The following is an 18,025-nucleotide window of genomic DNA, read 5'->3' as shown; positions in this document are numbered from 1 at the left end:
AACATCGATAAACTCCATCACATATATACAAAAGCCTATGAATTGCCATTAGCCAATTTAACTTTTCTTGGCACACAAGCAACGCGAGGTCACCAAACAAGCTATCTATTAGCCAAGAACATATTATTATAAACATTTAAAGATTTGAAGGGCTATACGCACTAACGTGGACTAGCAAATAAGCCCGTTTGCATAAAGGCTTGGAAAATACCTCTCGAAGCTCCCTCATTGCCATCAAGAAGATGTACCGTAGCCAACTAGCCATAATAGATCAGAGCAAGAAAAAAAACTTAATTTGGTGATTATAATATGCTAAAATATTACATCATGAAGATTATAGGTCTTCTCACCCCTTGCCACATATGAATACTTCCTTCGCCCCTAAACGAATCTAATTCTAGTTTTATCCCAAATTCCCAACTATCTTTAATTTAATCAAGTTTATAGAGAATATATAGTATAAGTATAATATTTATACCACCAAATACATTTCATGATGAATCTAGTGATCCTCTAGACCTCTACATATTTGGTGCAATAAATGTTGATGATACTCTTTCTCTAAAGATTTAATAAACCTCAAGATAGTTTGGATCAGGACAAAACTACAATTGCATTCCTTTTTAGAGAACATCAAAGGTAGAGGAAGATAGTGAAGGAAGTTGTGGCGGCAATAGAGATCGATCTAGGAGATTGAGTTCCTTGAGCACATGTTCGTAATTAGTTAGTGTTAGAGAGATGTTTTCCAAACCTGACCTTGATTTTACTTCTCACCTCGTACAATGACATTTTTAGTACAAGATAGACATGAACACTCCCCTTGGACTATACTTTTTTTTGGCAAAACACAAATGCAATAATACTATTTAAGACAATTATTCAAATAGTTGTTGAATAAAAGGATTTTAATCTTTCCATTGCTGAATCAATGACAAGAAATGATTTCACTTCAGAAAGAGGGATGTCATGTGGTACTTGCGAATTTCTATATGCATATAAAAAAATTGTGGATCGGATTATTCCATTTTTTGTGTGAAAATGTGTGTATACATTCTTTTAAGGGTGCATATGTTTATGGTTGAAAGAATATCAGCAATAAAGCATACCAAGGATCAAAAGAAGAGGATGCTAGCTGCTTGTTATAAGATCAAGAGGGAGAAAAAATGATTAGTATAGAGTAGATGTGTTTGTAGTGTGCTTGGACACAGAGGTTTGTCATTGTTACAACAGCCAGAAGGCAAGGTGACATTGTGTAACGATGATTTCTTTGATATAGTTGAAGGCACCCCTGCATCCTGCAGGGTGATCTTCCACTGAAAGGAACTGTAAATTGTTGTGCACTTGTACCCCTTGCAAATACTTGCCACTACCGAGCATAGATTACCATCACCCTCACAACCAAAAATCTATAATGTCTTTCGCAATTGAAAGGCTTAGTGAGGGGCACATAAACCCCAACCAGCTTTAAATACAACATGATGCACGAACCTTATATAACTATACGTTTACAGTTGCTGCAATCTACACTTTTGATTGATCTGTGATCAAATTACAACCTTTGTAACAGAGCTCTAAGAGCATCTTCCAAGATGATTTCAGGAGGAGCTTTGCCAAATGATAATTTACATGAAAAAATGATACCAGTAGGCTCATTCTGTGAAAATAAACTATGGAGCTATGAGCTGAAGAAAACTAGCTTATCATAATTCATTTCCCGCTCAGAATCACTTTCTTCTTGAAGCATAACTTAAATCATAAAGAATCATTTTCACCCATAAAATCAATTTTCTCATCTAATCACTTTTCATAGAGAATTATAAGCAGGAGGAGCTTCACTGAACATACCTACAACAGATCATTACTTGAATCTATTTTTGAGAGGTGGCTTCTAGATTTTGATATGGGACTGAGTTTATTGGGGTCCACACGTCAGTGGGGGGGAGAGTCCCTATGCGGTACTGCAGCGGAACTACTTCCACTTTAGAGGAATCCATAAACAGTACAATTCAGCTCTTAGAAGCGTCCATGGTAGCTATCCCTTCTCTCCCGCATGGATGGGAGTACACATTTCTTTTTAGCTATATTGAACAGATTTATCTTATAAAGTTTTTAGAAAATAATATATTTTTAAGTAAAGAAAATAATATGTTTTAATGCTAGGCTAGAGTTCGGTAACTTTGCCTAGCTAGCATAAAATTCATTTCTGCATATTTTTCATTGTTTTAAATACTCTTTTTCTCAAATATAAAATCAATATATGTTTGTTTTTAATTAAGGCATTTAGGCTGCTTTCATAGCCAGGCCTTTTAGGCTGCTTTTCTAGCCCAGGCCTTTCCAGCCACAGTCTGGGGTATGGGCACTGTGAACGAGTTATCAATTCATCAGACACAATAATGCGAACAGCCAGGCCAACAATGCAGCAGCAGTCCCCAACTAACTTGACTGAATAACATCAGTTCATGCAGCAACCACTGCCAGTTTGTTTCAATGGATAGATATGTTCAAGTGATCCAGTATAGTACACTTGTACTAATGGAGTAATTTCCTTCAATGCCATTGGCAGACATCTGAACATTTAGTTGGCCAGATTCTCGCAAGAACAGGCTGCGTGTTCCATCCATGGACCTGCCGCGGTGCCGCCAAGACATGCAAGATGCAAAGCTAAGTACATCAGGAAGTCATTCATGACTCGTGATCACTTAGCATTCAGCAAACATCTCGATGGACGGGTCCATGAATTTGGAAACAATCGAATCAAGCACGGATTCACGAATGAACGGTACTTAGAATCGAAGTCCAACAGAAACTTAATCCACATCATGTCCTAGATGATGGGAACACGGACATGCCAAAGACATGCCGTGATGCCTAAGGATCAAGAACACGGGACACGACGGCCGACATGCCAACGCAAGATCGCCGAGAAGCGCATCCACAGGAGGGCAAAGCCTGCCTGTTAGGCGAAGAGCATCTCAGCGTGCGGGGTGAGGTCCTTGTGCGCCTCCTTGATGGTGATCTCGGCGACGCCGGTGGCCATGGACACGTCCTTGATGGTCTTGGCGGCGCCGGCGCGCTGCACGACCATGTAGCTGATGGCGGCGGCGATGGACTCCGGGTTGCGCCGCACGTCGAGGCCGGCCTCCAACCTCCGCGCCGCCTCCTGCGCGGCGCGCATCTCCTTGTTGCCCATTCCGAGTCGGGAGCAGAAGCGGCGCAGGTAGTCGGCGGCGCGCACGACGCCGATGTCAAGAACCGGCTGCCCAGCCTCCTCCCCGAGGGCCTTCTTGATGAGCGTGGTCATCCGGCCGATCTCCTTCTTGGCGGCGGCGCCGGCGCGCGTCACCGTGGCGAGCTCCTTATACGTCCGCGGCTTGCCGTCGTTGCGGCACGCGACGAAGAGGCAGGCGGCGTAGAACTCGTCCCGCTTCCTGCCCCTGGGGCACACCTTGGCCTCGTCCAGTTTCTTATACACATCCTTGGCGCCGTCCCTGATGGTGGCGACGAGGCCGAGGCGGTCCGCCATGTCGGAGATGGCGCGGAACGCCTCGAGCAGCGACTGCTCGCGGTCCGCCCCGCCGACATTGACCCGCGTCCTCGGCAGCGCGTTCCCGCCCGCGGCCTGCATCTTCTGCGGGCCGGAGTAGGTGATGCGGGTGACGAGCGGGGCGTTGGAGAGGAAGGGGTCGTTAGGCCCGCCGACGCGGCTGGGGTCGCTGTCCTCGCCGCCGCCGTCGTCGGCGAAGCTGCGCCACTCGGAGCCCTCGTCGATGTAGTGCGCCTCGAGGACGAGCGCGCACTCGGTGCACACGGTGTCGCCGGTGGCGTGGTCCAGCACCACCTCCGTGGCGCGGTGGCAGTCCGGGCAGTAGAGCAGCTCGTCAGCCATGGCTGCCGCTGGCGCTGGCTACTGGAGCGAGCAAAGCTTAGGTGGCGAGCGAGGCTCGTGCAGATGTATGGGGTGGGGGGATTTGCAGCGGCGGGCGGCGGCGCGGCGGAGTTGGGGATTGATTTCTGGGAGGGGTCGGCTGATATTTATAGACGGGTTGGGCGATTGGGTCGGTTTGAGGACGCGCGAAGTCGGTGTCGGAAAGCGAGGCGGGTCGGAGTCGGACGCCGATTGGGCTGGTGTTTGGCTCTGGGGTCGCTTTGCGTTTCCTTCTTTCTTTTTTTTTCGTTTTAGAACGTCCTGTTTCCTTCTTCTTTTTTATGCGCGTGCTAAACTCCACAAGAGTAAAAACACACAAATATTCCTCGAGATCTTCGAGACAAAAGGGAAAAAGCTCTTTCCTAGTTACGAGCCACTACTAGGTAGCAAATGTTTCATTTCATTTTTAAATAGATGACCATAGAAGCAAATACAGACGAGCTTGTTATTAAAAAAAAAAGCAAATACAAACATCGATCAATTGTTTTTCTGTCATACTCATCGATCACAGATGCTTGCTGTTTTAGTTGTAAGATGTAACCCACCCCTTTAACTGATTGATAAATGCAGACTGTTCTATGATTTTTAGGCAATTTACCACATTTGTTCCAGCATTGCATCTTAGCATCAATTGACTCCATGTGCACTTTAGATATCTGTCAATTTAATCAAAGATGGTCCTGTCACCTACCTTCTTACTACTAGTTCATACTCCTACTTACACAGTTGTGTCCAACATTAAAACGTTATGCACTTATCATTTATATGATCGGAAGTAGTTAATTGTCGACATCTCACTTTCTGGTGAGATACAACAAACAACCTCCTCCCCTAGCTTAGCTTTTTGTTCCTGAGGTATGCTGTTCTTCTATACTATTCATTTGCGCAAGACTAGATTTTAGAAATAGTTTTTTCATAAGGATATGAATGGATTTTTCCAGCCCTACCTGGAGCATGCCTCGCTAGTCCAGACTCCATCGTTCCACTCATCCGGTCATCCCGAATGTTCTCAAAGACCATTATTTACGCAACGGCATGTGCTCAAACCTCAAAGGCTGGTAAAACTAACACGGCCGCAGTCAGCTCGGCAACCCCTTGCCAGATTATTCAATTGGGGATTGATATGTTAAAGTGATTCGGGGCTGTAGGCGCCTTGCTAAGAGCATCTCCAAGAGTTCACCATCTCAAGTTGCCATTCTTATTTTTTTGACAAAAAAAGAAAAAAATCTTCTCCAACAGTTCTCCATCCCATGTTACCATTTATGCCAAGTTTGGAAAAAGAGCCTCCGCGCGCGTATATATGCGCGCTCATATCCGCGGCCCATCCGTCCATATCAGAAGTGGTGGAAAGACATAAACATAATTTTGTTTCTGTCTCAGAGTTCCTGATGTAAGTTTTCATGAGATGGAAGCGCATAAACATAATTTTGTTTCTCTCTCAGGTTCCTGATGTAAGTTATATCTGGGTTTGGCAAGTGAATTATGCCAAACTATTGGAGATGAGCTCTTTTTTTACTTGACATATCTTTTAGAAGTTGGCAAAATACAGGATTTGCCGAGTAAAATTTGGTAAACTCTTGAAGATGCTCTAACATATCTGAACATTCGTCAGATTATATGTTGCAATGATGGACTTCGCGTTTCATTCATGGGCCGGCCGCAAGAACAAGCTATGCTCCATGAACTCACCCACTCATGAATCGTGATTCGTGATCACTTAGCACTTAGCAATCGCCTCGGATCGAGGTTGATGGCGGCCGCGATGGACTCGGGGTTGCGCTGCATGTCGAGGGAGTCGTCCAGCCTCCGCGCCGCCTCCTGCGCAGCGCGCATCTCCTGGTTGCCCATCCCGAGGCGGGAGCAGAAGCGGCGCATGTAGTCGACGGCGTGCACGACGCCGATGTCCATCACCTGCCCGGCCTCCTCCCCGAGCACCTTCTTGATGTGCGTGGTCATCCTGCCGACCTCCTTCTTGGCGGCGGCGCCGGCGCTCGTGGCCGTGGCAAGCTCCTTGTACGTCCGCGGCTTGCCCTCGTTGCGGCACGCGACGAAGAGGCAGGCGGCGTAGAACTCGTCCCGCTTCTTGCCCCGGGGGCACGCGCCTTGGCCTCGTCCATCTTCTTGTACACGTCCTTGGCGCGGAACACCTCGACCAGCGTCTGGTCGGGGTCCGGCCCGCCGGCGATCCGCATCCTCGGCAGCGCGTGGCCGCCCTCGGACTGCGTCTTCGGCGGGCCGTTGAAGACGATGCGCGTGTCGAGCGGGGCGTTGTCGAGGAAGGGGTCGTTGCGCCCGCCGACGCGGCTGGGGTCGCGGTCCTCGCCGCCGCCGTCGTCGGCAAAGCTGCGCCACTCGCTGCCCTCGTCGACGAAGCGCGCGTCGAGGACGAGCGCGCACTCGGTGCAGATGGTGTCGCCGGTGGCGTGGTCCAGCACCACCTCCGTCCGGCGGTGGCAGTCAGGGCTGAAGAGCAGGTCGTCCGCGGCGCTGTGCATGGTCGCCGCTGCACTGCTGGTCTCTTCGACTCTTGGAATTGGGTGGGGCAGGCGACGCGACGCGCGTGCTGATTCTATTGGATTTCGCCGCGGCGGCGGGGACGGCGCGGCGGATTGAAGGTGGTTTCTTGGAGAGGCCGCTGATATTTATAGACAGAGATGGTCGGTGGGTAGGGGTGGTAATGAGCCATGGCCCTAGTGGCCTATTCACAGCTCAATAAGGCCCTTAAAATTTTTAGTTCAAAAATACATATGTTTAGAGCCCGGTCCTTTTAGAGCCCGATCCTTAGATTTCCTAGTTCAAAATGTTGGACCCTTTACCACCCCTATCGGTGGGTGTAGGGAGAGCGGTGCGGGCCGGAGTCGGAAACCGACTTGGGCTCATTTCTCTTGTCGCGGTGACTTGCGGCCTGCGTTTCCTTCTATCTATTGGATGGAGAGCTCTAGTCCCCCACGTTCGGCACACGATTTGATTTGCGGCGTTATGCTCCGTATAATACTCCATCCATTCCAAAATAAATATAATTTTAAGACCAAACACAGAAATTAATGCATAGTGTAAAATTAAAATAATACTTCTTAGCTTTTGTGAGAAGGATCCGAATACTGTCTTGTCTTTTTTTGAGAAGATTTCAGATACTATTGTATTTTATGGTAGTTGAGTCGAAATAACAATTTTTTATGAGATATTTTAAATTCTAAATGTGTAATTATTTTGAGACGAATGGAGTATAATCTTGAGTTTGAGTTTCGTGTGAGGTCTGAACACAACTCCTTCCAAAGAAGCCGTTACTTCAGGCAAGTGAGGTCCTTCTCATAGAAAGGATGGAATTATAAGCAAGAATATACTGTCATCTTTGCTAAATGAATATACTAAGGCTAGTTTTAGTGGGGGTTTTATGGAGAGTTTCATGACATTAAATATCCTCAATTTTGCTGACGTGGCAAGAAGAGAGAAGGAGGGAGTTTCATGAGATGTGAGGAGAGTTTTATCACCATGAAACTCATCTGGCGCAGTTACCTAGTTTCCAGTCTAGGTATATGTGTCCATAAAACTCCCACTGAGACTGGCCTAATTCGTCTTGCAACAAAAGAAACTACACAAGTCAACTTACCTATTAGCACTCTAGGCTGTAGCTCTCCCAAGTCCCAAGCCATCTGCTGAAGCACCAGTAAGTCAACTTACCTATTTTGCTCTATCAAAAAAAAAACTACCTATTTTGCAATGCGAGAAATAACAAGTTGGGCTTAGCCGTGGGCTTTCGTGTAGCCAGTTAGTAATTTAACAAAGCAGATGCAGCCCGCTACACGCTACACAGCAACAGCAGCTACCAAAAAAAAAAAATCCCAAATCCGGCGGCCGCCCCTGTTTCCTCCCGCCACCCGCGTGCGCGCGTCGTCGGAATCCGAGCCCTCCCGGGGTCGGCCTCGCCGCTATGAAAGGCGACCTGCTCCGCCAGGCTATGCACCGTTGGAGCGGAGGAGGATGCCCTCGCGTGGCGCCATGGGGGAGGAGAAGGGGGAGGTTGGGCTGCACCGGCTGTTCCGGTTCGCGGACGGCGCGGACGCGGCGCTCATGGCCGCGGGGGCCGCCGGCGCCGTCGCCAGCGGCGTGGCGCAGCCGCTCATGACGCTCGTCTTCGGCGACGTCGTCGACGCCTTAGGCTCCGGGTCCCGCCACGACGTCCTCCGCCGCGTCTCCGGGGTGCGCCTCGGTCCCCATTTAATCACGACCCTTGCGCTGCTCCTCTTTAGCTAATTTTTCGTCGCACTGTTGTTTCAGGTGTGCCTGAAGTTCTTCTATTTGGCCGTTGGGTCATTGTTTGCTTCCTTCCTCCGTGAGTACTCACTCCGTTTCTCCAACGGTTTCCTGGGTCAGTTAAATTTTTTTAGTCCATCCTTGTAGTAGTGATCAGCGTTAATAATTCAGGCACCCACTGAGCCCTCTAAACCTTCAGAATGGAAAGGAATGATAAGAGATTTAGCACCTAGCCTACTTATATAAAGAATGGAGTGGGCACTTGCAATTACAGCTTCCTTTCCAATAACTAAGACATGATCATCTGATCATGCCCGCAGTGGCTTCGGTTCAAAAAATATAATCATCTGATTTTGATGTTAATCGTGTGAAAGTCATGAACTTATTTATTAGCTATTCCTGGAGCCAGGAGTCCAGAACTGAAACGAAGAATTCTCATAGCACTATTGTCTTTTTTTTTCTAAGAAAGGAAAACATTCAACCTAGTGTGTAATAAGCTACTAGAACCATTATTTTCTGCAAAATAGCTACCTCCAATACCATCTACGTGTACTCTGCTTCAGAAGTACTGTCAAGTATAGATTAGCACTAAGGTGTTACTGTTTTTCAATGTTTCATCAGAGGTTGCATGCTGGATGATAACTGGAGAAAGACAAGCAGCTCGTATACGAGGTCTCTATCTCGAAGCTGTATTGAGGCAAGACATTGCATTTTTCGACAAGGAGATAACTACTGGACAATTGGTTCAGAGGATGTCTGGTGATACAATACTTATCCAGGATGCAATAGGTGAAAAGGTAGACCTATGGAAACTTGAATATATCATTGTCAGCTTGTGATGCCGGTTGTTGCTACACTTTTCAGAAGCTACAATTCTCTTCCATGATTTGTGTTGATTTGGTGTCTGTTCTGAATAGGTAGATAGATAATGCAATTATTTTGCTTGTCTTCCAGGTCGGGAAGTTTTTACAACTTACTGCCACATTTGTTGGAGGGTTTGTAGTTGCTTTTTCTAAAGGATGGCTTTTAGCAGCTGTAATGCTGTCAAGTATCCCTCCTATAGTAATTGCTGGAGCAGCCATGTCATGGACTGTATCGAGACTATCAAGCCAGGGTCAAGCCAAGTACAATGAAGCAGGAAATGTTGTTGAACAGACAATCGGAGCAATCAGAACAGTATATCCTCGCCTAAACATTTCCTTTAAATCTAACTGTTGGTTTAGATTCTTGACCAACTTCTTCTTGGGCTAATTTTTGAAAGGTGGCTTCCTTCAATGGTGAGAATCGGGCCATTGAACTATACAATAAATATATTAGGAATGCATATATATCTGCTGTACAAGAAGGCACAGCTACTGGCCTGGGTTTTGGTTTTGTTATGTTTATCCTGTTCTGCAGCTATGGTCTAACAGCTTGGTTTGGGGCAAAATTGATTATTTATAAAGGATATGACGGAGGGCAGGTTGTAAGTGTCTGGATGGCATTCATGACTGGTGCAATGTAAGTCATCGAATCTTCACTAAATCGATTGATGTTGTTCCAAGATGTCGGATAAATATTCTTTTTTCTTTCATGGCCAATGGACTCCAGTTTTTAGTGCATACTCTAATTCGCTCAACTTAACTATCCAGTATCTCAGATTTTAATAGATTGATTATATGTAATTTGCTTTGATCTGCCTGACCTGACTTATATAATCTGGTCATACTCTAATTTGCGTAAATACAAAACCAAAGGGAATTTTCTAGATATGTAAAAACTGAACATGACAGGCTCATTAAACATACATTTTAGTTTTTTACAAACGAACAGATCATCTAGTTTATACAATTACTTTTGCTCCATAAGTGATTAAATAACAGTTTTCATCACAGTAACAGCATTTTGATTTATAGAAGAGGCAATAACGCTATTCATTTGCTCATGACAATGAAAATTGGCCCATGCATAACTGTTCTACACACATTTTCCTTATCAGGTCACTAGGTGAGGCAACTCCATGTGTGTCTGCTTTTGCTTCCGGACGGTCTGCTGGGTACAGAATGATGCAAGTAATTCAAAGGAAGCCAGAAATTGATCCCAATGGAACAGATGCGATTGTGCTAGCAGACATCAAGGGTGATATAGAGATCAGTAATGTATACTTTTCCTACCCATCTAGACCTGACCAACTGATATTTGATGGCTTCACTTTGCACGTCTTGTGCGGAAAAACAATGGCTATAGTGGGTGAGAGTGGCAGCGGAAAGTCAACAGTGATTAATCTTGTGGAGAGATTCTATGACCCTCAGGCTGGTGAAGTGTTGATCGATGGTGTTAACATAAAGAGCCTGAGACTTGGATGGCTAAGGGGGAAAATTGGTCTTGTCAGTCAAGAGCCCCTGTTGTTTGCCACTAGTATCCGGGAGAATATTACCTATGGGAAAGAAGATGCAACAGATGAAGAGATAATGACTGCAACAAAGCTCGCTAATGCAGAAAATTTCATTGACAAGTTACCCAATGTATATAGAAGAAAATAAAATGCTTTAGCATTCTACAAGATTCCATCTTAAACTTTAACTATCATAACTAATCAGTAACCTTGTTGTTTCAGGGCCTAGACACAATGGTTGGCGAGCATGGGGCACAACTGTCAGGAGGACAGAAACAAAGAATTGCAATCACAAGAGCCATACTAAAAAATCCCAAAATCTTGCTGCTTGATGAAGCGACAAGTGCACTAGATATGGAGTCTGAGTGAGCGGTTCAGGAGGCCCTCAATAGAATCATGCAAGGCAAGACCACGATCATAGTTGCCCATCGGCTGAGCACTATAAAAGATGCTGACACTATATCAGTTCTACATCATGGAAAAGTTGTTGAACAAGGTCTGAACCCTGCATGCTCTCATTATTTGATCTGATTATTCTAGAGTTTCTCTTATCACTTGTAAATGTTAAACAGGCACGCACACTGAACTACTGAGGAACCCCACTGGTGCATACTCCCAGCTTATCCAGCTGCAGGATATAACTGGAGAACCAGATGCATCTGATGTAGATTATCAAAGGTCTATGTCAGCTGGCAAAAGTGCATCTCTCAAGAGATCAATAAATGGAGGTGCTTCATTTGGGAGTACCAGCATGCATTTGGTCATGACTGCCAGCATGGTTGTTCTGGAGAGTGAAGGTGAAGAATGCAGGAAGGTGCCCCTCTCCCGTCTTATTTCTCTGAATAAACCTGAGATGCCAGTCCTTCTGTTAGGTACATTGGCTGCTGTCGTATCAGGTGTTATCTTTCCAATGCTAGGTGTGCTGATCTCCATTTCCATCAAATTATTCTATGAGCCACCTCATCAACTCCAGAAAGATTCACGGTTCTGGACATTGATGTATGTAGCATCAGGAGTTGCTTCATTTATTTTTCTGCCAGTGGAATATTTCCTTTTTGGAGTGGCTGGTGGGAAATTGGTTGAGCGGATTCGTTCTTTATCCTTCAAAAGCATTGTTCATCAAGAGATCAGCTGGTTTGACAAGCCCTCAAATGCTAGGTTAGTCTCTAAAAATTGTGCCATAATATGTTGCGTTTCCAGAATTATGATGAAACATGCATTGCATAATCATGTCATTGTTTTTTCTTGTCTAGTGGAACCATTGGTGCAAGGCTGTCTGTCGATGCCTCAAATATACGACGTCTTGTAGGTGATTCATTGGCATTGATGGTTCGAAGTACTGTTACCGTTCTTGCCGGATTTATTATTGCAATAGCTGCAAATTGGAGGCTTGCCCTTGTTGCCACTGTAGTGCTTCCTTTGGGGGGGCTCCAGGGATTTCTTCAGATAAGGTTTCTGGAGGGATTCAGTGCGGACGCCAAGGTAGCATATCATGCATAAGGGATGCAAGTTATATTTATTTTGGGTCATTGGGTCGACCCAAAACTTTGATAAAATGAACTAGAATGGTATATGTGTAATTAATTTAGGAGGAGAAATGAACTAGGATGGCATGCCATCGTAATTATTTAATTGACCCATAAAACACCATTGGGTACCCACTTGCATCCCTACATCACTGGTAAAAGTACATTATCATTCACTCGACTGAACTTAGACAGCTATTTCATTTTCCTGAATGTTAGACTGTAGGCAATGTATGAAGAAGCAACTCAAGTGGCAAATGATGCTGTCAGCGGTATTCGAACTGTTGCCTCTTTCTGTGCTGAGCATAAGGTGATGAAGACTTACAATGGAAAATGCAAAGTTCCAGTTCGACAGGGGATCCGTCAAGGCATTGTCAGTGGCTTGGGTTTCGGTGTATCGTTCTTCGTCCTGTACTCTACATATGCCCTATGTTTCTACGTCGGAGCAAAGTTTATGGTTGATGGCAAAGCCACATTCACTGAAGTATTCAGAGTGAGCAAACTCTTTAGATAACTAACTTCAAGTTAGTTTACATTGTGCATATACCATCCAACTGCTGTGTTCTTCTGCAGGTGTTCTTTGCTCTGCTCATGACAACCATAGGCGTTTCACAGACAAGCGCGCTAGGTTCAGATTCTGCCAAGGCCAAGGAATCAGCATCATCAATTTTTGCACTTATTTATCGTAAATCGAAGATCGATCCTAACAGCGACAACGGCATGGTCTTGGTTGACATTGCTGGTGAGCTCGAACTCCATCACGTCTGTTTCTCATATCCATCCCGCCATGAAATGCAAATATTCAGAGATCTGAACTTGAGGATACCATCCGGGAAGGTACCACACCACTGAACAAGTGAACATTCATTCCTTCGACTGTGATCAGTACAAGGGCTGATAAGCACTTAAGTTTCATGCTTCTTCCGCAGACGGTTGCCCTTGTCGGTGAGAGCGGGTGTGGCAAATCCACCATCATCGCGCTCCTGGAGAGATTTTACGACCCTGATTCCGGCATGGTCACGTTGGATGGCGTGGACATGAAGGGCCTCAAGGTCATCTGGCTGCGGCGGCAGATGGGTCTGGTGAGCCAAGAGCCCGTCCTGTTCAACGACACCATCCGCGCCAACATCGCCTACGGGAAGCAAGGCGATGCGACGGAGGAGGAGATCGTCGCCGCCGCGAAGGCCGCGAATGCGCACCGGTTCATCTCGGTGCTGCCCGAGGGCTACGGCACCCGCGCCGGCGAGAGGGGCGCCCAGCTGTCCGGCGGGCAGAAGCAGCGCGTGGCCATCGCGAGGGCCGTGCTCCGGGACCCTAGGATCCTGCTGCTGGACGAGGCGACGAGCGCGCTGGACGCGGAGTCGGAGCGCGCCGTGCGGAAGGCGCTGGACCGGGCGGCGGCCGGCAGGACGACCGTCGTGGTGGCGCACCGGCTGTCCACCATCAGGGGCGCCGACGCAATCGCCGTGCTGAGGGACGGCGCGGTCGTCGCTCAGGGCACGCACGAGCAGCTGATGGCGTCCAGGGATGGCGCGTACGCGTCGCTGGTGGAGCTCCGCATGAGGTCGGAGCGCGCCGGGGTCTCCTCGATCGTCGGCATGAAGCTTTGACTCCCCGATGGAACCCCTCCTAGGGCCACATGGCAAGCACCATTTGTAAATTTTGTTCACAGCTAGGATTGTACTGTAGTAGTACATACATGGTAAACTCAAATATCGTAGTCAGCGCTGCTCTTGCACCATTTGTCGAAGTTTGAAGCCTCCAGACCGCGTCACCACTGAGCCCTCTAAACCTTCAGAATGGAACGGAATGATAAGAGATTTAGCACCTAGCCTACTTATGAAGAATGGAGTGGGCACTTGCAATTGCAGCTTCCTTTCCAATAACTAAGACATGATCATCTGATCATGCCCGCCGTGGCTTCGGTTCAAAAAAATATAATTATCTGATTTTGATGTTAATCGTGTGAAAGTCATGAACTTATTTATTATCTTCGTTCCTGGAGCCAGGAGTCCAGAACTGAAACGTAGAATTCCCATAATAATATTGTCTTTTTTTTTCTAAGAAAGGAAAACATTCGACCTAGTGTGTAATAAGCTACTAGAACCATTATTTTCTGCAAAATAGCTACCTCCAATACCATCTATGTGTACTCTGCTTCAGAAGTACTGTCAAGTATAGATTAGCACTAAGGTGTTACTGTTTTTCAATGTTTCATCAGAGGTTGCATGCTGGATGATAACCGGAGAAAGACAAGCAGCTCGCATACGAGGTCTCTATCTCGAAGCTGTATTGAGGCAAGACATTGCATTTTTCGACAAGGAGATAACTACCGGACAATTGGTTCAGAGGATGTCTGGTGATACAATACATATCCAAGACGCAATAGATGAAAAGGTAGACCTATGGAAACTTGAATATATCATTGTCAGCTTGTGATGCTGGTTGTTGCTATACTTTTTTGAACCTACTATCACGCAGGCAGCATACTTTTTATCTAACGATTTATTTTGGTTGTGTTCCAGGTCGGGAAGTTTTTACAACTTACTGCCACATTTGTTGGAGGGTTTGTAGTTGCTTTCTCTAGAGGATGGCTTTTAGCATCTGTAATGCTGTCAAGTATCCCTCCTATTGTAATTGCTGGAGCAGCTATGTCATGGGCTGTATCGAGACTATCAAGCCAGGGTCAAGCTAAGTACAATGAAGCCAGGGTCCACCTCGTCGGCCTCCTTGCTCTCGTCCACGTAGTTCGTCGTCCACTCGTAGAACTGCTCCGGCTCCAGCACGTTCTGGGTCAGCCTCGTCTTCCCTGCTGCTTGCTCTGCTACTGCTGCGACGACCGGTGCTTGCAGGGATAGCTAGCATGACGTCAATGTTGTCTCGAGAGACCATGAATTGAACGGATGGTATGGAAATAGCTAGAGCGAGAAAGGAAGCTTGCATGCCTTCATACGTGATTGACTTGCATGCAAGGAAATATGCATGACGTGATTCAGATGGAATCTGGTAGCTAGAGAAATTAAAGGAAACTTGCGTGCCCGAATTGAGATGGAATCTGGTAGAGAAAGGAAACTTGCATGCCCGATCCGTGGTTGACTTGCATGCAAGGAAACATTTGATTTGATTTGTGATTAGCATAAGCATGGACTCGTAGACCGGATATTTTAGGATATTGCGTGATTACAGCTAGCTCACCAGAAAGGTGGGTATACGCGCGGGGTAGGAAGATGTGCAGCTCATCTCACCCGATAGAATAGATTGATTGATGATTGATCTTTAGTAGATTGATGAAAAAAATCAATCAAAATGATCCACCGTGACATGCAAGCAGATCGAGCTACAAATTTGCCAGGCAAGGATCGGACTTTGTTGATCCTGACCATCGAGCTAGCCAACTCCATCACATTGCATGCATGGCCCATACCATCAAGCTCGGCTCTCCGGAGCCGACACGGTCTCAGCGCGGATGCGCCGCCCAGAGCAACCGCTGCCGCCGCCTGCTCATCCTCGTCTCCGTCGTCAGCGTGGCGCTCGCCGTCGGCCTCGCCGTGTCGCTCGCCATCTTCGCCGTGCGGAGGCCGAGTAACCGCCCGCCCTCCGCGGGCCGGGGGCCGACCGAGGCCGCCATCACGCGCGCGTGCGGTGTCACGCGGTACCCGGCGCTGTGCGCCAACGAGCTCACGAAACTCCCAGGCGCGGCGGCCGCCGGGGACGCCGCCGACCTCGTGCCCATGTCGCTCGACGCCACGCGCCGGCGCGTGGCCGGCGCGCTGTCCAACGCCTCGGCGCTCGCCGTGGGCGCGCCGGCCGTCGCCGACTGCCTGGAGCTGCTCGACGTCGCTGGCGAGCTCCTGGAGCGGTCGGTCCGCGCCGTCGCGGCGGCGTCGCCTGCGAACTCGACTGACGCTGCTGCTGCTGCGCACACCGACGACGACGTCATGACCTGGCTCAGCGCGGCGCTCACGTACTACGACACGTGCCACGACCGCCTTCAACAGGCCGGCGCCGACGACGACGTCAGGGCGCAGATGCTTGAGTACCTCACCAACCTCGGCGAGCACCTCAGCAACAGCCTCGCCATCTTCAAGGAGCTGGGCGGCGGCATCTCCGGCGTCAACCGCCGAAGGCTTCTTCTAGACGCCAGCAATAATGAAGACGACGACGACGACGTCGGCTTCGTCCCACCAAGGTGGGTGAAACACAGCGACCGCCGGCTCCTCGTGGCTGCGGCCGCCGACATCGTGCCCGACATGGTTGTGGCCCAGGACGGCAGCGGGACGCACCTGAGCATCGGCGACGCCGTGGAGGCGGCGCCGGAGTACGGCAGCCGCCGCGTCGTGATCTACGTCAAGGCCGGCGAGTACACCGAGAACGTCAGGATCGGGCGCTCCAAGACGAACCTGATGCTCATCGGCGCCGGCGCCGGCGAGACGCTGGTCGTCGGGCGGCGGAGCGTCGAGGACGGGTTCAAGACGTTCGACACGGCGACAGTGTCGGTGCTGGCGGACGGGTTCATGATGCGCGACATGACGGTGGAGAACCGCGCGGGGGCGGTGAGGCGGCAGGCGGTGGCGCTGCTGCTGAGCGGCGACCACGCGGTGGCGTACCGGTGCGCCGTGCTCGGGTACCAGGACACGCTGTACGCGCACGCGCAGCGCCACTTCTACGGCGAGTGCGAGGTGGCCGGCACGGTGGACGTCGTGTGGGGCAACGCCGCGGCGGTGCTGCAGAACTGCACGCTCCGGGCGCGGCGGCCTATGCCGGGGCAGAAGAACACGCTGACGGCGCAGGGGCGGACGGACCCCAACCAGAGCACAGGCATCTCGCTGCACCGCTGCCGGCTGCTCCCGGCGCCGGAGCTCGCGGCGGCGGCGTACCCGACACCGACGTACCTTGGGCGGCCGTGGAAGCTGTACGCGCGGGTGGTGTACATGGTGTCGTTCATGGCGGAACACGTGGCCGCCGCCGGGTGGCTCGCCTGGGACGCGTCCGGCCGCGCCCCGGACAGCACGGTCTACTATGGCGAGTACCAGAACTCCGGGCCCGGCGCGGCGGTGGCGGGGCGCGTGGCGTGGCCGGGCCTCCACGTCATCACGCTGGAGGCGGAGGCCATGGAGTTCACCGTGGGGAGGTTCATCGATGGTGACTCGTGGCTGCCACCCACCGGGGTGGCGTTCGTCGCCGGCTTGACCTAGCTAGCTAGCTTTGAGTTTTATTGGTGGCAATTATTTCATTCGATACTTTGGTTTTTTTTCTGGACATTCTAGATTTCTAGTAGTAGGAAGGATTACCCATGCATCGATTCCATGACAGCAACAATCAACTTGATTTTGCATTGTATCCAAACCCACTGCTTCTAAATTTTGCATTGTCAACTGGAGTATTGCATGCTTTTGTACGTTCAACTTAATTGCAGGTGTGCACATGACAGCAACAATCAACTTGGATATGTTCTCATTTCAGTTTGCAGAAAGCCGTTTTCAAGCCGAAAGTAGTATGGGTCATCATATCTATTTCGAGTTTTCCCCGATACAAAATCTCAAGTTATTGTATTAATATTTATAGCCCGGCCTGACCCTTATATGGTTTTATAGAAAAGAAAAATACAGATTAAGAGCAACTCCAATAGACTCTCTAAATCTTTCCTCATTATTAAAAATAGAGATTGTGATCGAAAATACTCCTCAACAACTTCTCTATAAGTAATTATTCGAATGTAGTCATTCTTTATTCCTCATTTCTCTCGAGGCAAAAGGTAGATAACAAAAATGGTTTTCTAGAGTCTACACAAGATATATAAAAGTTGTTAGAGAGTGAAAACATATAAAAAAGTGATTTTTATGCAGAGGCTCTTCATCAAATGATAATTTACATATCAAAATTTTAAAAAAACTCTTGAAGATGCTCTAACATTGCGCAAGGAAGGACGATGCATGGAATGGACAG

General features: G+C 48.3%; 2 protein-coding genes and 2 pseudogenes across 2 annotated transcripts; 2 read left to right on the top strand and 2 right to left on the bottom strand.

Annotated features, from left to right (window-relative positions):
* Positions 1 to 2,637: 2,637 nt before the first annotated feature.
* On the bottom strand, positions 2,638 to 3,971 carry LOC120701263 (transcription initiation factor IIB-like). The gene has a single exon (XM_039985384.1). It carries the CDS (start codon positions 3,884 to 3,886, stop codon positions 2,957 to 2,959), a length of 930 nt encoding a protein of 309 aa, XP_039841318.1. The 5' UTR covers positions 3,887 to 3,971; the 3' UTR covers positions 2,638 to 2,956.
* Positions 3,972 to 5,638: 1,667 nt separating this feature from the next.
* Positions 5,639 to 6,444, bottom strand: LOC120700655 (annotated as a pseudogene).
* A 1,327-nt stretch (positions 6,445 to 7,771) lies between these two features.
* On the top strand, positions 7,772 to 13,820 carry LOC120697949 (annotated as a pseudogene).
* A 1,672-nt stretch (positions 13,821 to 15,492) lies between these two features.
* LOC120700654 (pectinesterase-like) lies at positions 15,493 to 17,274 on the top strand. Its single transcript, XM_039984902.1, has one exon. It carries the CDS (start codon positions 15,493 to 15,495, stop codon positions 17,272 to 17,274), a length of 1,782 nt encoding a protein of 593 aa, XP_039840836.1.
* The last annotated feature ends 751 nt before the right edge of the window (positions 17,275 to 18,025 follow it).

This window comes from Panicum virgatum, chromosome 3K (genome assembly GCF_016808335.1).
Source record: "Panicum virgatum strain AP13 chromosome 3K, P.virgatum_v5, whole genome shotgun sequence".
NCBI lineage: Eukaryota > Viridiplantae > Streptophyta > Magnoliopsida > Poales > Poaceae > Panicum > Panicum virgatum.
The sequence above is the reverse complement of the archived record's forward strand: the minus strand, read 5'-3'. Positions and strand labels throughout refer to the sequence as shown.